Source organism: Corvus brachyrhynchos, unplaced genomic scaffold (assembly GCF_000691975.1).
Source record: "Corvus brachyrhynchos isolate BGI_N302 unplaced genomic scaffold, ASM69197v1 scaffold16, whole genome shotgun sequence".
Classification (NCBI taxonomy): Eukaryota; Metazoa; Chordata; class Aves; order Passeriformes; family Corvidae; genus Corvus; species Corvus brachyrhynchos.
The window spans coordinates 524,895-546,487 of NW_008238643.1; the positions used below are offsets into that span (position 1 = coordinate 524,895).

The 21,593-nt window shown below is 36.0% G+C and overlaps 1 protein-coding gene across 1 annotated transcript in view; it reads right to left on the bottom strand.

Annotated features, from left to right (window-relative positions):
* Positions 1 to 3,050: 3,050 nt before the first annotated feature.
* GABRA6 (gamma-aminobutyric acid type A receptor alpha6 subunit) overlaps positions 3,051 to 21,593 on the bottom strand; it is a gene marked incomplete at its 5' end in the record, with an annotated part of 22,706 nt that continues 4,163 nt past the window's right edge. The window contains 3 exons of the mRNA XM_017737472.1: positions 3,051 to 3,851; positions 8,833 to 9,093; positions 18,854 to 19,113. Of these exons, the coding sequence (XP_017592961.1) occupies positions 3,801 to 3,851; positions 8,833 to 9,093; positions 18,854 to 19,113 (572 nt within the window). The remainder of the gene's footprint in view (positions 3,852 to 8,832; positions 9,094 to 18,853; positions 19,114 to 21,593) is intronic.

Below are 21,593 nucleotides of genomic sequence, written 5' to 3' on the forward strand. Positions count from 1 at the left end.
GGGGAAATAAACATCTCTCTGAAACATCTACCAAGAATCTGTCCATATATATTTCTTTTCCACGGGCCTCCTGGTTTGATATATGCGTGTTACAGTAATCCCCGCTGTAACAATTACTGAAAGTTGTAGGTCACCCTACTTTTCTGTAGCTGGTCTTTTTTAAGGCATCTCAGTCTAAACTGATTTATGTAATTTTTTTTTGTAATAGTTGGTCTATATGAGTTGAATAATGCAGTACTATTACAACTGAATTATCAAATAGGCTTAAAACCTGGTACTTAAAACAGCTTCTTATATTTGTCACTAGTTATTTCCTTTCACTTTGGTCTTCCTCTGTCTGCTTCACTAGAATTACTCCACTATTATTGTGTTGGAAGTGACATCAGATTAAAGCCCTTAAAGTAGTAAGGGCAAAGCTCACAGCTGCATCATATTGATTTAAAATCAACCATTAAAACCATGAAGTCTGACTTATTTTTACTTTTGAATACATTTAAGTTGCAAGCAGACATGTCATGCCAAACAATTAATGTTGGATTTTATGTGAAGACTGTACCAGAAAGGAACAGTTTTTACTAATTTAAAATGAAAGGTGTGGGGGGTGTGAAGTATAATTTTTACCCCACAAGGAATTTATAAATTACTAAATCTTGAGAATGCACATTAATTACATTTATGAAAAAACTTCAACTTTTTATTCGTACAAAGATGTTCCTGTCTTATTTTTTAAAAGTTCATTTCAGTGAATTTTGAATGCAGTCATAGCTTATTTATGATCATTTCTAGTTGCTCTCACCATCACTATTCAATCTTTCCAATAGACTCATCTATGGAACACACAATTAATATAACTTCCTCATGTGATTGCAAATGCATCGACTTAAATAACAGTTGAGTTAGATCATTTAGTAGACATGAAGAGGATGAAATATTTTAAACTTTTGGTTTTTTCTTTTACTATGATTTGTTTCACATGCAGATAAAACCCATGACTTGCTTAGACCCCACTTTTAAATCTCACATGCATTCCCTGTGTCTCAGTTGGGAAAACCATGACTCCACATAGTTTACATCAGGGCACGAAGTTTATAGAAAAGTCGACTTCTAACAGTTGCTATTTTGTAGCTTTTTTTTTAAATGTACAGGAACAGCAGAAATAAATATTCCTTTATTAGTTTTATTTAGTTTTAAATTATGAAGTATTTTTATCTGCTCCATGAAAATGTTATTATAAACAAAGCAGGTATACAGTGGGGAGAAAAACTTTGCTGTAGTACTTAAATATGTAACTATATATGGCCTAGAGGAGGTTTATTGGCTTCTTAAGGTATGTAAAGAATGTAGTACCTTAAAACTATTAGAGATTACTCTTATTTATGGAGAATAAAATAGTCTAGTCACAACTGAGGTTAGATCATGTTTCCATGAACTAATGACTCCTTTAAGAGCAAGCCAAGTGTGTTGCAAAGTGATTTAGTACAAATGTATGTTACATGGTTTATGAGATTCCTCGATGCCTTGTATTGTCTTACTTTTATAGAACTACATTAAATACATGGTTTAGGCGGTTTTTCTCTAACTGTGATTGGAAGATCATATATAATTTGGTTTGGGCAGGAGTAAGAATAGTTTGTTTTTTAAGGACTCTCAAGAGGTATGGAATTCTGTTTCCCACTTTACAGTTGTGGAGATGCTTTGATTTCTCTGGATTCCTTCTTTTCTCTTGGTCAAATTTTCTGGTTTATGACTTGCATCTCAAAGTGTGGCTGAGTCTCATTTGTGCTTTGTCACCAACTTCTATTTCCAATATACTTTCCTGACACTGAGTTGCTGTGTGTTGCATCAAACTGCTGCCTGAAAATGAGCTTCAGAGCTTTATTCTTTGTACACAAGCACCACTCCAGTGCTGGCTGAGGGATGATTTTATTGAAGTAGTGATGCAGAACACAACAGTTTACTTCTAAACTCCCTACCCATTCTGACTGTGGATAAGGACTTTTTCCTTCACAGATTTCTCCATAAGGCCAAGTGACAGACATCATTTATGCAGAAAGTTGGAAGGCCTTGATTGATTACCAGTTAGAAGAAAATCCTCCAAGAATGAATTCTTTAGAGAAGGCAGATGAGGAATGCTGCTCTTGTTATGAACTGGAAGAGAAACAAGAACGTAATGAACTAAGTAATGACAAAGTCACCTCTGAATTTTATTTGCATATAAGAGAAAGGCCTTGAGTTTGTAACCTGACAGGTAGCATCAAAATATCAAAACACTGGACAGTACCCTTCATCAAGACTTTTTTCTTCACATTTATGGGGTTTATGCAGCTCCTGCTTTAGCTGCTGGGGAGGACTACCCTTTGAACACAGAAGTGGATGGTCTCAAGGCTGATCTTCTGTGTCATTGTTTAGTTTCTATGTCTTAAAACTGCTGGGTTTTTAGTTGGCCTAGAAATTATGAAAACACTAATGGGGAGGAGAGCCCAGATCAAGAATAATAAACTTTTATATGTAATTGAAGGTTCTAATGTACTATGACATAATTTTGTACTTGTGTTCTTAGTCATCCTGTTTCTTGCACTTCTGATCAAGCAGAACATGCCAAAACTGAATGTAAGCTACATTTGGTCACTTTGTGTGGGATAAAACCAGAGCATCCTTTCTACCAGGATCCATAGAAAGGTAGGTTGGTGTTGAATAATGGAATATCTCAAGGTAATTGCACATCTTCTCCCCGCAGTACCCTGTTTAACACATAGGAATTCCCATCTTAGAGCAACTTTAGCTCCTGCTCTTCCTATTGCAGTAAAGGCAAAAATACTGGAAGAAACCCATATCCCTTTATTTCCTTTTGATTTGTGCTAAGGAAAGAAATATATAAAATTTATTATAGTATTATTTATTTATTATTTATATTTTCTACAGAAATACATATGTATATATGCACACAGAAATATATACATAAATATATAAAACCTTTTTCTATTTAGCTGCACTTTTACTTGCTTGGTTGGTTAGTGTTTGACCATAAACAGGATTGTTTAAAACTGACATTAATTGTAAGTAATTACATTTATTCTAAGATACAACTTGACATTATTAACATTATTGATTACACCTGTGTCTCTACAAAGTATGTAAGAGGAAAAATACACATTTCCTTCCTACCATTCAAAAAACCTGAGGAGATCCAACCCTCCTCTGTCATATTCACATTAAAAGCTCTTCGGAAAAAAGGATGAGCAGTCTTTGTGCTCATGTTGAAATGTGTTGTTAAATACCAAGAGCTACTACAACACTTTTAAGTTCCTTCCTAATCACGAAGTTACCACCATTTTATACGTTGAAATACTAGATTTCAAGGAAATAGTGACTATTTAGCAACTCTCTGTATCTCCTGTAAAATTATATGCCAAGTTATACCATTTCAGAATCAGCTGAGTTTAGAAATCCTTATTCTATTAAAAAAATCCAAATCCTTTTATTGATGTTTCACATAAATGTAAACATTCAATTGTTTATGAATGTTTTAGAACAAATGAACATTCTTTCCTTTGACAATTAAACAAAATAATTTAACAAGAATTTTTGTAGTAGAATCACTGTAAGAAATCTTAAGAAAATATTGTTAGAACCCTAAGCAGTTTGCAGCTCTTGATTTGTCCAGAGTTTGGATCCAGGTAATGCCCAATGTAAGTATTTCCTGTTTGAAAACTGAAAGCACCTGTGGACAGACAAATCCTTTGAAGTTTCTTCAATCCTCGGCGACCTTGAGTGATTTCTTTGAAATCTTGAGCTGTTCTTCAGTTCGACTGAGGGTCATTTCGAAAATGCATTGCAGAAGGTTCAAAAAACTGGAAGAAAAGTTTAGAGAGAAGTTTAGGCTGCGGTTTGGTAACCATTGTTAACAACAACTGAGTTAACCAACAAACCTGTGTGATTTCGAACTCTCTCAGCAAACTCAAAATAGAACTACATTACAGGGGAGAATCCTCTTAGAATTTGATGCTCATTACCTGGATCATGAAAGCTCAGTTGTTAAGTATGTATGGCAATGACTGTTCCTCCCAAACTTTATTTTTCCAATATTTAAACTGAAACATGATGTAACAATGGCACTACAAGCTTTATGAATATCAGTGTATTGAAGCTAAATACTTTTCCTGCTCTTGTTTCCTTCTCTGTTCTTATTTCTTCCCACTTGACATCATTAGCATCTTTGACTTATTATGTAACTCTTCTCCTGCCATCCTGCTATGTTCTCTGCATCCAAATAATATCCAGGACTCAGCAACTTTGGTCCATTCAGTGCCTTTGTATCTTCCTGTGCTCCCCAACATTAAAGCTGACCTCTGCTTCTTTTTCTGAATTTATCATCAAAATTTTAACATAATCTCCTTATCTAGTTTGTTTCACTCCATCATTCCATGTTTTATTACTTGAGAAACAGGAATATAATTTTACATATAAAAATTAAAATAGATAAATTTAGAAATAAAGTGCATAAGATAATGTTGCAGTGGCAGATGCATTGTGAGTTGTATGGCAAAGCAGAAAAGTACTTGCAGATCTTTAAAATGGGACTCTTTGTACTCTAAATCAAGCAGATTTTAAAATAAACTAAGTGAGCAATTCACCTACCAAGGTCACTGTCATAAATTAGCATTCAGCTCAAGGATTTAGTAAGATTTAAAACAGAAAACAAAGCAAAAAATATGCTGTATGATAAAATAAAAAGCTAGAATGTCTTTTTCCTCATTTGTCAGAAAGGTTTGTTCTTCTTTCAAGAACTTTTCTATTTGACTAATTTACACAAATGTGTCTTGTTTTTTACTGTGTAGAGCTTCTTGTGGATGGCAGATATTACTGTACTCTACAGAAGAACATGAACCATAGAAATGTGCCTGTTCCATCCCCCATGTATAAATCATGGGGATGCCACATCTTCAAACCATCCACCTAAATTAACTGATCTTACATAGAGAGGGAGTAAGGCCTCTTAGAGTAACTCTGATGCTTTATTTTTTCCATAATATAAATAGCACGGTGATATCACTATAGTTAACACCTGTCAGCATTAACTTATAAAACATTCAGAGAGAAAGGAAAGCTTATCTTACAAGTATCTCACAGCATTTTCTGCGGTCTAAAAACTAGCATCTGTTATTTCATACATTTTGTAGTTCTTTGGTTATATCAGATTCTACCACTACACAGTCAAACAAAATGGAGACAGACAACTATGCTAGTTTAATTTCTTTGCTTTGACCAATACAGTTTTTGTCCTGCAATGCTATTGCTACTCCCCAGTGCAAACCCATTTACACTGAAACATCTTATGTAAAAAGTTGCATGGTGGATGACTGCTATTGAATATGAATGTTTCCCATTTGTTCCAATGGAGAATCGATACCTTTATTTAAATATTAAGATCAGAAGATTAATGTTATCCCCATCCATGTATAAAAAGCATTCAGGTGAATTACTTGATTTTAACCTGGATTTTTTTTTCATTTTTTTTCTTCAGAGAATGATGCTCTTTTGACTTAAAATATACAAAAATATTAATCTTGCAATGAAAGTTTGCTACTAAGCTTCCTGGTTTGCAAAGCTTGACTTGGTGCAGTATGTATGGAAGTATAAATACAGAGTTCAGTCTAAGATACTTTTGCTGTCTGTCCAACCCTGACTGCCCCTCCCTGTGAGGGTGGTGAAGCCCTGGCACAGGTTACTCAGAGAAGCTGTGGATGCCCCATCTCTGGAAGTTTTCAGGATCAGATTGGATTGGATTTGGAGCAACCTGGTCTAGTGGAAAGTGTCCCTGCCATGGGAGGGATGTGGAATTCTATGATCTTCAAGCTCCCCTCCAATCCAAACCAGTCTATGATGATAACATTCAAATGTTTCAAGGTGTACATTTTATTAAAAACACCTTCTTCTTTATATAAACTTCCAAATAAAAAAATTTCTGTGTAATTTATGTACTCTTAGTTTACACGTATAGTAAGAGAAAAGGTGATTAACCTGAAGAAAAAAATTATTAAATGGAGGGGGAAGAAAAAGTTACGCAAGCAGCACTTTGGAAAGTACTCAGTCCTCAAGGTTCTCATAAATCTTTCCAGATACAAAAATGACTTTTTCATTTCTGTAACATATAGTCCATTATTTAAGCCATAAGAAAATTGCTTAGTACTGTACAGAACTAGTACCAAACAGCTCAAAAAAGAGCTCCTCATTTCATGCAACTCTCATTACATTACAACTTTCAGACATTAACAAGGCTGCTCATTCCAGCTGAGGCTCTGAATCCAGAACATGAAGTAAAAAACTGTTCTTGCACTTCCTTCAAAGCCAAAGGAAGAGTCTGGCCAGAAAATAATGATAGGAGTTGAAAATGACCTTTGATTCCAGTGATAATAACCTGCTTTTACAAACAGGTTCATGAAATGCCTGATTTATTCTCTCTGTACCTCCAAAGACAGTAGGTAGCTGTTCGGTTTAAGCACATGAATTGGTGAATGATCTTCTGCACTCCAAACTACACTACTAATAAAAATCCTGGAAAGCTGCACTACAAGAACTGGTGCACTGGAAATTTGTTTACTTCAATTAATTAATTAGGTTTTTTTCCTCTTTTTGTTTTTTAAACAAAAGCCACATGTACTCTAAAAAGTAAATTTAAAAAGCTAATATACCTGAAATACTGCACAAAATGCACTTTTTAAATTGAATGAGCTGAATAATACTGTAGCGACATTAAATCTATTGGGCCTGAGGGAGCCAAAGATTAACTGCCCTTGAAGCACACCATGCTTTGTTCACCTAACTTTTTGTATCTCCTCTCTTTGAAAGGAAAAGATTTACATATTTTTAAAATATTTTTAAAGCAAAAACAATCCTGGTTGTTGAAAGTAACAACTGGTGCTACAACATTTGAATTAGAAACCAAGCAGCGTATTTCACAATTACTATTAATTATAACTGAATACACAAATGGAGAAATGTAATTTGGGAAGAAGAGCTTGGTCAAAATTTACATAATTGTTTGTATTCTTCATAATTCAAAACACCCCAGCTGTCAATACCGTTCTCTTTTCTAAATCTCGCTGCTGGATTTCTGTCATTCTGTAACACTACTACAGAACACAATTTCTGAGCTTCTGAGCATGTTTGTGAGCTTGCACAGTAGCATTTAAAAATATTTATAGTCAGCACTTAATCTGAGACTTTGGAAGTATTTTAAAAGCCTGGTTCTAATGTTAATATACAAGGTTTCGTGTAAATATTTCATCACTACTAAGGGAAATGGAAACTATGTTCCAAATATTTCTAGATCCAAAATGTGAACAGTTGAATGAAACCACTGGAGTCTCGGCAAGCTATGCAAGCTGAGGATCTGGCCTCTAAACAGAAGCTGTAATGATCAGACATGAGTTTTTTCAGTACTTCCCTTCTCTGACTAAGTCATTTGCACACATAGTCAGTATTTTAACAGAGGGATCAGTAACTCTGGCAAAAATGCTAAATTTAGCACTGGGCAGGGTTGGAGTGGCCAGGAGTTGGCAGCTGTGACCTCTTGAGAGAGACATCTGCAGGAACATTTGTAAGAGACAGTGTCTCATACCTTCCTGCCCTCACAATTCCATAGAAGCTGCTTGGCAGCACACTCCATCTCTGAGAGACAGCATTTTCCAGATCATACTGGTAGCAAAAATCAGCAAAATTAGAGGCTGGTAGAGCAGCAGCCTTCTAGCAGAGGCAAGATGCCACCAATCAGCTGATCAGCATTGTCTTGTTTCCTCTGAACTGCAACATCTCTTGGCTGCCCATGAGATTTCCCTCAGCCTGCTTTACCTTTAATCTAGGCAATAAAGGTACAGCCTGATCCCCACTTATACCAGATTTCCAGACTCTGTTTTTATTGATGTAGGGACTTTGTGCATTTGGTGCTATCTAAATAACATCATTATCTCTCTAGCTGTCCTAAATAAAGCTAAATGTACCAATCATATTGACTGCAATGTACAGTGAGATCCAAAACTCTATCACAATGAGGCAAAGGAATGTATTTTTTACCAAGGAAATAGGACACCATGAAATGTATTTAGGCAAAAAAAGGGAAAAAAATAGAGATTTAAACCATTAAAGACTTAAAGTTTAATGACTGATTACTGACTGGTTATTCTAGATATGCTCAATTTGCAGGGCACATGTCTCTTCTGGATCTCATGAGTATCTAAAGATGTAATCACTCTCTGCCTGATTCAAACAAACTTAAGCAAAGATCTTTCAGCTTTATCTGCATAAGACAGTACAGTTACATGAAAAAAATGGGAAAAATGTGTTGAAATGTACAAAACGAGGGACTCTTGATTCACAAACTTTTTACTGCAGTTATTAATCCTTTGTTCTAAATAACAAACATTTTGGGGAGACGTATGGTACTAGCTCACTGAGAAAACCTTAGGATATTAAAGTTCTTATCTGTTTCACTTCATTTCTTCAACAGACATTTCTACCATTCCTTACTGCAGGTTAAGAAATAGAAGATTTAAGATCATTTTGTTTGCTGAGAATGACATTCTATGTTGTCTTACAGAGCATATTCTGCTCAGTGCAGCATGGGTTAAAGAGGTGTTTACATTTCCCCTCCTCAAACAGCCTTTCTGCATTGTTCTGAGTGCTACAGATGATTTTTTTTGAGAAAAACATTCTAGCATTCCTCAGAAAGAACTGATTAACTGAGTTGCAAGAGTAAATGAACAATTGAAATAATGCTGGCCAAGTAAACATATTACATATTATAAACAAGTATTCAGAAAATTTACTACTCACTTCCATAGTGTCTTTTGAAAGATAAACAACCCAGTACACCAGGTTGAATCCTGCAAACGCCACTGGAAAGAGGATCCTGGAATACTGGTCTATTTTACTTGCACCTCCAATAGCTGGTGGTTGCGGTGGGGCTTGTGGAGGAACAGACGGTGGTTGACACTGGGATGCAGTATTTGATATTACGCTGGGTTCAGGAGACTGCTCTGCCTGAGACGTTATGGAGTTTACTCGCTTTTTCAGGTTAGAGTTGGAGTCAGAATGCTGTGAAAGAAAAAAGAAGAAAATAAAGGGTGATCTTTGGATACAGAGTCTTCGGTTTTGTGATCTTTAGACTTCTTTCTGCCTTTTAACTTAATCTTCTGACTTTATTGTTGCTTCTCTGCTATAGTGCAATCTCAGAAAATCACAAAAATAATATCTACAGAAGGATATATATGTTTATGGCCTAAAGCTTTGTTGTAAAACCATGAAAGAATATGTGCTTTTCATATTTTTAACATTGTGGTAAGTGGAAGCTCCAAAAGAGAAAAGAAAAGATGGGGCTAAAAGGAAAAGAAGCTAATGGTGTATCTAAATTGCAGTAGATTGGTATGACTGAAGTTTGTGTAGATATGGATCAAGATTAAACAAAACAGCACATATGGGCTGGCTCAGGTGCAGTCTTCCCTGGCTGAACCCATTGATAAGTTTCGTAAACACTGAATGGAGTCAAGCAGTCATGCAAGAACTAGAAAACTGCTGCGCAAAAGGCAATGGACTAACTTTACAGCTGCTGAAGACACGAATGCTAAATTGTCCTCTTGGTTTTTTCCAGGATAAAATTTCATTTTTAAATATATCTCATAATTCCCACAGCACTTCCATACATACAACTGAAGAAAAATATACTTATCTATAATGGGACTATTTTTATTTTCATTTATGGTAAAATGAAACCAAATTACTCCCATATTTTGTGCAGTATTCGCAGCCGGGTTCAATTACTCTTCAGAAAGCTGTATGAAAACTCTTATGAAAGTTCAGCCAGAACTCAGGGACATGTGGAGCTTACCTCTTAGTTACTAGGCTAACATGTATATTCATTTTGTACATCTGTTTTATTTGGGGCCAAGTTGCCATTATTTTATTTTCACAAGAGTAGAAGTAATAGAGTTCTTCCCTCCACAAATGGCTTAGGAGTAGGATCTACCACAGGCTCTAACCCTGCTCTAATGGATATCGATTACCCATTTTCACAGTAGTGTCAAATAGGAGGAAGTAGTCAAAAGCCTTGCTGCTACTGCCATATCCCAGGATGGCCATTAGTGGATGCACAGCAGCAGCTGTAAGATTCATCTAATGGCTGAGAAAATACAGAAGGATGCTGAGAGTGACTTTTTTGTTTGCTGTTTGTTTTGATATGAAGTCAGTTCTGTTAATATAGAGCTTAAGCCTAAAACTTCGTCCATAAAGGATTGCAAAACTCATTTCCCAGATTATTAATGGAAAATCTTGTGCACAAAATCACACAACATACACAGATGTTCTTGGATTTGAATACAAAGCTTTTTTGGTCAGCAGAACAATGACCAAATGATTGAAGCGGATGAGGGAAGTCTTGGACAATGTAAATAACTCCCAATGTAACAGCACATACATCCATAGTAAAATGGAAGACTAACATTGGAATGATTTTAAGGTAGAAAAATGCTATTAGATAGGCAACTTCCAAAGGTATTCTTTTGGAGTGTTTTAATGACAACCATTCACTTAAATGTAGTCTGCTGTCAGCATTTTTGGGAGGTATCTTGCAGGACTTCTAAGCACGGGAACAGATTTTAGTCAATCGGATAAACGACTGAGTCACTAAAAGGAAAGGAAGCATTTTCTGAAATACATTGCCTACTCTTGTACTTGGGCCACAATTTCCAGATAACAGAATAACCTAGCACAACTGGTGTATCCTGGGTGACTTAAAGTAGTTATAACAGGAATTATCCTTCCAGAAGTCATTGTTACTGTCAGAGAATCAGAACAAGTGACACTTCTACAACAGGATGCCAAGTTCTGTTCATGATTGAATGGACTAGTATCCAACTAAAATTAGTGAGAGATGGGATTCCTCACAGCTGATTTTACTCTAAATAAAAGGTGAAGAGACCATCCTCTTACCTTAAAAGGAATAAGGTACTTTTTCGGTATGTATTTCTCTTATCTATTGCCCTTTTTCTTCCCCCTGCAACCAATCATCACTTCCAATTTGCCCTCTATACATTATATGACTGGTGTCATGGTCTGAATGGGTATTAAACAGCATTCTATCTCTCTGCCTATCTGGAACACAGATGTTTCGTTTTGTATTTTCCAGTAACACAGCAAACAACAGAGAGATTTAAATGGAGGAGGATCTACAGATGTGTCACAGAAACAGAAAGAGCGTTATCCATGTCCATTTGCACTAATCATAATAATAATCCCACTCTATAAACAGATTGGCTAGTTGAGCCTGCCTTCCTGCTTTCATTCAAGTTCTATTCCATTTTGCCTGCATGCCCTCCTTTGAAAAGAGCTGTACAAGTTGTAAGGTATCTTGTTTTTCAATTTACTGTGGAACAACTTGACCTTTTGTGAACAACATGTGGTTCCTAAAAATACAAGTGTTGAATCTTAGCCTTTTCTATCTAAAATATTCTGGTACAAGGTGGGTCAAATTCTACTCTGGATTATTCAAGCATAAATTGGGAGTTACAGTGCTGAGGTGATGGAGTTAATAGTAAGTAGAACAGCTGTAGCATATGGTATTTGGAAGATGTTTAGTACTGAACATATTTAGAACGTGGAGGTAGTAAAATCTTTGTGATCATTTGAATAGGCCCTTGGAAAAGTGTAATCCTGGTTGTTATTTTATTTATATTTATTAAATCTCATTCCTATAGGAGGATTGCTAAAGTAGGAGGATTATCTCAATGTGATTTCGTCTAAAGAAAAACCCTGAGTAGTTCTTTACACTGTCTTTAACACTCCAGGGTCCCCGTAACAGCAAAATCAGGGTCAAGTCTATTTTCTTGTAAATCCTTTCTCAGGATATGGAATTCTAAGTCCAAATTTATCTCAGATGTGTAATGAGGATGTTCTCAGTATGGGAACTGCTTGTAGACCAGACAGCTGTCCCAGAACCCCACCTCATATTTTTCATTGGAATTCACTGGTAAACCAAGAAGAGGAGGGAGTCGGGAGACCATATAATTTCTTATTACAATTGTTCTGAAAAGTAGCTACAGTAATTTGTCTGCTATATCTAGATTTAACTTCTCCTTTTGACAAAGATTACATACAATAACATCATTAAATGTTAACACAACACAGAGAGAAAATGGAAATGAATAGCCTATTTTGCATAGCTCACAGAGCCAATTGGTCAAGTAAGGACTGTTTTACAAGTAGCAAGAACAAGAAGCCTGAGGCATGGCACACTGTGTCATAAGAAAATAATGGATTTTCTTAAGTTACTGAACCTTGATTCAGAGGAGGACTATTGCACTCATGTGGAATGTTAGTCCACCAGACAATTAAACTTGCGACTCTGTATGAGTAGGCAGTGACACAGAACAGATTGCCAGTTCATTGGTTAATGTGAGACACCATCACACTGGACTAGATAAACACTGGTATGTAGATGGCCTTCTTATATAGTCTGCCTTCTTATTAAGCTTTTGTAGGCAAGGTATCTCATCCCCTGCAAAGCTCACAAAGCACTCTCATCCCATCTATAAAGTTCTGCTCTCTCACAACTCTCCTCAATATCACTAGAATTTGCTTATACTCAGAATATCTCAAGAGGCTTTCAGCAAATTTCTTGCCTTCCAGATCTAAAACAATACAGCATATATAACCTTGGAGTAAACAGAATTCTTTGTCTGCTTTTTCTGATTTTTTTGCTGGATGCTAACTGTGATTTATGAATGCACTTCGTTCTTGTGTTTCTTTCCCTCAAGAGATTTCTGTAATTCATATTTGTACAATTGTCTTCTCTGTTGCCTTGTACTGCAAATGCATATTCTTACTATCAGTTTAGTTTATGATCTAACAGTAACATGAGCATCTTATATATGCAACCCAGATACTGGCTAACTTTAAACAAATGAATATCTGTATGTCCTTCCTTATCTCTCTTTTATTCACATCTCTTTTTCCTACTAGCAATCCAGTAAAAAGAGGTTCATGAGAAAAAACTCTAGAAGTTTAGATAAAAATAACATGTTATTTCTCCTTTTCTTCATAATTTATTTAAGACACTGAGCTTTCCTCATATCAAAACACACACACACAAACCAACCTAGAACCAGAACTCAGTGTCTGTAAAAGGCAGAATGCTTAATTAAATATATAACGTTTTTGCCTCTGCTCATTAGTAGATAGTTTGAGTAATTTCAACCATTCATATTACAGATATAACAGCACATGCTAATGACTTATCTCCCCAAGGGGGTGCTAAACATGGTTGAGCCCCTACATCCACCAGTGTGAACTGTAAAAACTCTCCTTAGCTATTGAACAATCCATATGCAGCAACTTACAGCAAGAAAGTTCATTATGGTATGTAACATCATCTTTCGGCCATGTACTAAGGAACCTCATCCAATACAGTCCTGTGCAGTTTCGGTATCCATCTCATGACAGAGATTCATTTTAAACCCTAATTTAGACACTTCTTTGCATGTCTCATCTGTGGGATCTGATACAAAAAATGTCTATTGCAAATGATGTGTATTGTTTATAGATATAAACAGCGTCCTGCATAATCAAAAGCTGAATATAGTTTAGAAGTCATTAATAACCCTAGCTTTAGGCATCTCTTTAGGAATGTTAAGTTACGTTTGCTAGAAACACTGAGGAAAAACATGAAGAGTTGTTTTCAGCATTTTTTACTCTAGTAAAAGGGTTAAATCACTTAGGTTAAATTACTCACTTGAAGCATGGGAAAACCATGTTCAAATTCTTTCTTAACCTCCAGGAACTGAAATTCACTTCTCTCAGAATATAGCCTAAACATCAGGTGAAGGTGAATAAGGGGAGAGGCTGTTACCTTATTACTTCAAAGCTATTTTAATTTGCATGGAAAAATCTATAGAGGCAGGAAGCATAACTGAAAAATACCCCATGCCCATTTTATTAAAATTACTGTTATATAAACCAGATATGCAGTAAGGAGAGCAGTGACTGGAATCCTGGTCATTCTCTTTTCAATGGGGATGTGCTATGGTAGAGCTTCCTCCTAACATTTATTTGTAGCATGCCAGAAAAAACATATAATTGGCACAGAGCCTCTCTGCTGTCAAAATATGTTTTTACATTAAACAGATTTAAATTTTCAAAGTCATGTTTGGCTCTTAAATCAGTGTCTGCCCATATGTTTTTTTCCTATAATTAAACTTACTTTATTTTGTCCTTACTACACTCCTGCAAAAAAAGTACTGGGATTAGGCTTCAATGTTCTCAGTCAAGACTTTAAAGCATGTAGCTGTTTCTAGGATAATACCTAAGGGGTGGTTGATAATCCAGATAGAAGTACTCTGTTACACCAGGATACTCATTAAACATACTCAATATATTCTGACATAATTATAGGAAACTAAATCCTCTAGATCAGTGACATACGGCTGCTCTGCAGTTGGCCAGGGTTGTCAAAGAAAATGAGAATCCTTTCCTGCCCAAGCCATGTTGTTTTGAAACACAAGGCTGGAGGGAGAAGGAAGCTCTCCCAGAGGTATTTCACTGCTCTGTGCTGATTTCTGTCAAAACAAGAGGTCTTCTAGAACATAACTGTAATCAAGCTGTTAGAGGGTGGTAATCTTTTGTCTTTTACATGTAGCCTCTCACATGGAAAGGATGTCTTTTGATCCACGGGGTTACTCCCTGATCATCCCATAAAGCATTACTGCCAATGTTGTGCTCCACAGTATCACCAATTCCCTTCCCCTGCAACTTCCAGGATTGGGATCTTCTTAGGTAAAGAAAGTCATCAAGAGGAAACAATGCGATTGATATAGAAAATATAGAATCGAAATGGATTTAAAAGCTAAGTGCCATTATGGTTTTATATATGTATGTATAAGATGTTTGGTTTTGACATGCTAAAACTAGCTTGGCCACCATATGAGTAAGAACAGGTTTGTGTCAGGGTCCAGATGACTACTCAGCTTGTTGCCATCGTGTTCTGCAGCGGAACACCCATAGCTTTGTATTTCACACAGGGATTGCCTGCAGCTAATGAAGAGAGCAAGCCAAATTCTGCTGTCAGTTAACTGAGGTAAATAGAGAGGCTTTCCTGGAGCCAGCCCAGGCCTGCTGGGCTCTCAGCTCTCCACTGAGCTCATGGGCATAGCCTCATCTCTCTTACTGAACCCACCACAGTTCAATGGCTGCAGCATTTTCTCCTACTTTCATTATACAGTAGAGCAGAATTTGGTCCTCTGACATAATTCTTTTCTGAGTGTACAGGTTTTTTGGCTACATTAAAAATATAAAAACATGTGTGAGAGAGTTTAGTTTATTTGAATAAAGTAAAATTTTAAATAAAATTAACTAGACTGAGGGAAAGGAGCCTGCTTGATAATATTTTGAAATTTTTTGTTTGTTTTTGTTCAAGAAACATTTAATCTGGAATTAAAAAAAGAAACAGGAATATATTCTGTAGATATGTTTATCTTAATTTTAGGCCCTCACTCAAGCAGGAAAAGTTTCTAACTGGCTATTTTGTAACTCTTTTCTATTTTCATTTATACCAAACCTGTCTCCCTGGGCTTTTCTTATGCAGCACTGGGTCTTCCTGTCATACAAAAAGTACTACTAGTTCAGACATCCTAAGGTTATTCCCACCACAGTTTTCTTTATTCCCCTCTTCAGGCAAGTTAAAATAATAGATCATTAAAAATATATAGTCTGTGTGTTATTCTTAATGTTGCTGCTGGTAGCAGAGTTCCACTGGCAGTTGTACAGCCATAAAAATTCTCAAGTAAGTACATTTGACTTTTCGTTTTAGAAATGGACTCTCTGAAACCAAGTAAACTTTTAAGTCCTCATCTAAAAATATCAGCTGACTTCTAAAAATGCTAAAGACAGCATTTTTGACACAATTTGCTACTCTTCCTCCTATACTTGTGCCTTCATAGACGTAAAATTCTAGCAACTTTCACGCATTGAAAAATCACACATAAAAATATTATAAAATAATAGATGGAAAATTTTACTAGGCCATATAAAGAGTAAAAAAGAAATTAAAAAAAAAAAAATCATAGATTAGAAAAGAAAAGATACCAAAGTACAGGGTATGAGAGATGAAAAAGATTTTTTTAAAATCAAATAAAGTAGACTGTTAAAAACGATGTATTAAATATGGATTCTCTTAAGCTTTTTTTCCTAATAACTTGGAAAACAATATTTTTAGAAAAAAGACAGAGAAAACGAGGAGAAAAGAAAAAAAAAGGCAAAAGAAACGTAGGAGAGGTAAGATAAATTATCAGGAGAAAACGAGGAGAAAAGAAAAAAAAAAGGTAAAAGAAACGTAGGAGAGGTAAGATAAATTATCAAAGAATAAGAATTGGGCACTGTAGCAACCAAAACATAAGAGAAAAATCTCGAAGGAAAAGAGCTGAAAGAATTTAGAGGCAAACAATTGGAACAAGTTGGGGAATACAGGGCAACAGAGTAAATTGGGACCTCAGATAGGACTTCCTAAATCTACACTAAGAAAGAAACTGAGTATTATGCTGTGTGCCTTATTTAAAAATAACTGTCCTAAGACCAGTAATGTAGCTATAGAAGTGCAACACTCAGTGAGAATGACAGTCCTGAGGAAACGGTCATATATTCATGCAATCAGCCTGTGTTAAATACATTGTTAGCATTCAAATTAGACACTTCAGGTCTGTTTCAGCTGAAATTATATCACTGACTGCAGCACATCTATCAATGTGACAACATACAAAAGTTCCTTCTCCCTTATCTCTACCACAGGGGGGAAAAAAAAAAAAACTGAAAAAGGAAAAGCTTCTTAAAATCTGTTATCCTGTAATCACTCCTTTTTCCCAGAATGCCTTTCTGGAAGGGAACCTTCTAAATCCAATAGCTAATTCTTCTAGAAGCCTTTTTGACTACATCATCTTGCCTTCAATTGTAAGCACCCTTCATTTTTATTATCTCATTGAATTTCCTCTTTCTATTACCGCAGTATGTTCTCATAGAGAACTGGTCCTGGGAGAAAACAGTGGTGGACATATAGGGCTTGAAAATTTCTGTCTTGCTTTGAGCAAGATCAGGTCTATAGAATTTTGTGGACACTGTGGCTGTTTCAGAGACTGAGTTTACTTTGGGACCTAAATGTTACGGGATTTACTACTCTTCTAAAAGTGTATGCTACATTACATCAGCTAGATGTAAATAATTTTCTTGAGCAAATGGTTGCAGTGTGCTTCCTAGATGTGTATTTTATTCCTAGATGCTTATTTTTTTGCTGGTTATTACTTGGAAAATCTAACAAGTTAATATTTACAAAATAGGAAGGAGTGCCTTGAGTTTGGCTCTTTGCTTGTTTATGGCTGAAGATGTTGATAAGAAACTTGAGTCTTTTAACTTCTTTATCTTTTATTCATTTGTTCAACAGAAATTTTATATTTGTTGCTTAGCTTGGTCTGCCATGATTCATAGACCATGTAAATCCGGAGGAGCCCTATCATCAGGAACAAGTTCTTAGCTTATCTGGGCAGAAGCAGATTATTTTTTGGAATGATTGTTTTCCTGAGACTGGGAATGTGGGGGGGGGGGGGGGGGCAGTGGCTGTGAATGCACCAGCAGCATGTGCAGAGTCAGCCTGTTTTCATATTGCTTAGCAGGGACTTCAGTGAAAACAAAAGTAGTATATTTTGGTTTAGTTTGGTTTTTTTCTTTCTAGTAAACCACCTTATGATTAACTCAAACTTAAATAATAAAGTGTGTGAAGGACAGATCCAAGCTGTTATTCCTCTTCATCATGTAGTAGCTATCAGTATTTTCCTCGCGCTATATAAAACCAGGTGAACTTTTTGGGGTTTTTTTCTGATAGCTTGTCCTCCAAAAAAGAGTCAGCAAAACTTATCAATTGTGATTTTAATGGTTGGAAAGTACTTAAATGTTGTTACTTTAACTGCTATTTATCAGCAAATGTAGAAAAATTTCTATATGGTGGGTAAGGTGTTGTCTTGATACGGGCACCTCTTAGACTGACCTCCTTATTCAATTACAGATTCAGAGGTTTTGCAAAATGTTGTTAAAATTCTGTTATTACTCTAAAAATGGAAATTGTGGTGGTAGTAGAACTGATTTTGAAACTGGAAGACCACAGTGATAAATATATTAACATATGTTGTGAGACAGCATTCACGATTTAGCATGAGATGTACAGAATAATATTTGCAAGCAATTTTGACACAGTTTTTTGATACTAGAAAGACTTCCTGTCTTTCACATATACTAAAATCTATCCTTCATTCATGGTTTTTTTCCCCAAGCTTCCACCAACACAGATTTTCATAAAACAAACAGATGCCAAGTTTATGTAAAGGCTAATTACCCATCTTCCAGATGACGCACTTACGGTATGTGCCCTTGTACTACAGTGATCCCATAATCATCTGGCCAATGCACATGTTTTTTTCATGGTACACCATCCCACAGATTCTGCAGACTTACTGAGAACCACAGTTGCCTGACCACACTGCCTACAGCATTGCTCAGGAGAAGTATCATGGGTAACAGTCTAAGAGGTTTCCTTAAACATATCGCCAAATAAATATCTCTCTAGAAAATCATACTGCAAATTTAAATAAACACTAAAAATAAATGAATTATATTCATTTTCTGGAATCAGAACAATGCCTTTGATAAATAGACATGATCTGGTTACACAATCTGTTTCAGGTTAAGATCACTTTAATATTGTTTTACATTCACTACTTCAGCTGCCTGTTCCTATATGATGCTTATTATCAGAAAAACAAGCAATTACCGACACAATCTCGTCCTCTGCCGGTACAGTTGCTGCTGATAGTGCTGCTGCCAGTGCTGCTGCCCTGGCTGCCTTCCTCATCGCTCTCTGAGTCTGGAGATTGGTGAAGTAGTTGACAGCTGCAAACTCAATAAGTGCAGAAAAGACAAAGGCAAAGCACACAGCTATGAACCAATCCATGGCGGTGGCATAGGACACCTTGGGCAGAGAATGACGAGCACTGATGCTTAAAGTGGTCATTGTGAGAACTGTAGTGATTCCTTGAAAACAAGAGTAAGAAATGGGGGCATTAGAACTTTGCTTCAGGCCTGCTACTCTTAAATTCATATATATGAAAGAAACCAAAGCACAACACTCTTTTTGGTTTTAGCTGTCACCCTACATCCCAGCTAACCAACAACACTCCTAAGTATTTTGTATCCTTAAATAACTCATGCATACTGGATTCAGCATGTAAAAGCTCTGGAAAAACTTCCTTAATGCATTGAGCAGACTGGAAAGTAAGATAACAACATTCTACATGGTGCAGCTGCCTAGGATTGTGATAAACATGGCTATGAAAAAATCCAGGCTTGAAATACAAAGGATCCTTGGGGGGTTGATAAGTGGAATGTTTGGCAGAAACCTGGATTCACATATTGTCATTCCCCAACAGCGATCCTCTCTTTCTCCTGTTGTTGTACAAGACAGACCGTGGCTTACAGAACCCTGACTAAATCAATCAAATTCTACATTAAAAAAAGTTGGAACCTGATCCAAACATTTCAAGTAATAGCACTTGGGTCCCCTGAGCTGTTGTCTTTAATCACTGGATACATATTTTAAGATTCACTAACAGCATCTTGATTTAAAAGTGCCTGTAGTTACAGATAGGGAAGGACAGAATAGCTACTTCTCTAGAGCTGCTTATCTATTTTCACAGAGCAAATCTGGTCATGTAGCTCATGGGCACCATGGTGTTCTTCACATGAATTCATGAATTTATTCTTTCTGTGTTGAAGTGTACAGTATTAATAATGTAGGAAATATACTTACTTCCTACTGCTGCCGGATACAAGCAAAAAATGCAAGAACAAACTCAATCATTTATATAGAAGCCTCTGTGACTCATATTTACTTATGCCTGCTAGAATGTAAAAACCATGGGTATTTAAAGACAGTAAGGTGGAAAATATCCTCGTTATTTTCTGCAGTTGGGAAAGGGTAGGTGGGGAAGTAAAAGATGTTTCATGTCATATTGTGATGGTCATGTTGAATTGATGAAGTAATATGCTGTGAGTGATGCTCGGAGGAAAGGACTGTCATAGCATATAGCAGCATCCAGACAGGGTGACATTATTTTCAGAGTTTCTCTGCAACTCTTTCACATGATGTGGCTTGCCAGCTGTCTGAGGTTAACTACGTCCCAATGTCATTACCTAACATGTTTTAATGAAATACAAATAGGAGATGGTATAGAAATATGTAGGACCCCTACTTCTCCCAAATCTGCCAGACTCATTTTATGATATGAATACAAGTATGCTGAGATACATTTCAATTTCAAAGGTCCAGAATGAACTTTTCAAAATGATGTGTGATTAGATTACAATCTGTCTATGTGCTAGTTTGTAATAAATTTATATATTCTGTGTCTGAATAAAAACTTTCTGCAGCAAGAATTTAAATTAGGAATAGGTCTCCTATTCTATTACAGGTATAGATAAGAATTTTCTCAGTGTGGAGTGAATATTGATGAAATGCTCTGCACTGTGGAAAGCTACTTTATCAAACTGAATACCAAATTACAGTTGGTAAACTGTGCAACTGTGAATTGTTTACCCTTGTCTCTATACTTTGAACACTTCTTGGTAAGTTTTGAAGGATGTGTTATATAATGCAAACACTGCAATCTGATAACTGGCATCCATTTTGGAGGTAAACACAGTCCTTAAATTATTTTGTGCTGAGAAACTGGTTTAGGCACATCATTGTTCTTCTACTATTAATTTCTCTTCTCTCAAGCTTAGTTTTGGGACTTACAAGTAAAAGTGAAAATTTATAATTTAAGTATTTTTAATATGATGCATTTTAAACCTTCTCCATTTTAAAAAATTTTCACTGAAAAAGACTGGAAGTCTTTTTTTGTCATAAGGAATTTCCTCTTCTTTTCCTTAGATTAAGGTATTCAGAATCCATGGGATTTTGAACGAGTCAGGACTACAAATTCAGACTGTGCCCTGGGAGAAATACAAATGGGAGAAAGATTGAAATGTTCTTTTAAAATGCTAACGTTACTATTTTCCACAATACAGAAAGGTGTCTGTTTTACTGTTTTCATAAAATATTTTCTCAAGTCTGTGTTACTCTTCAGTACAATACCTAAGAGCTGTTATTCCAGTGTTTGGGGTATTTATATAATTATTACCAAATCAGCTACAGACCTACTTGCACATCTCTCAAGCATGTACAGTTACCTTCTGTGACCACTATGTTGCAAGTACGTTTTACTCAAAATGTAGAGGATGTAACTCAACAGTCCAGAGATGCAACATGAAGCCAAAGCAGGTAGCATCATATTTGGAGTATGGACCTCATATATGTATGAACCAGGAGACTTAAAGCTTTAAGAGCATTAATTCAAACACTGGAAAGAAAAGCCCTGCCATGCAATATGGATACATCTTTCTCATTTTAAGTCCAACCTGTGCTAGGGACATTATTCAGCTCTCTGATCTTTATCCATCTAAAGCCCTTGTTA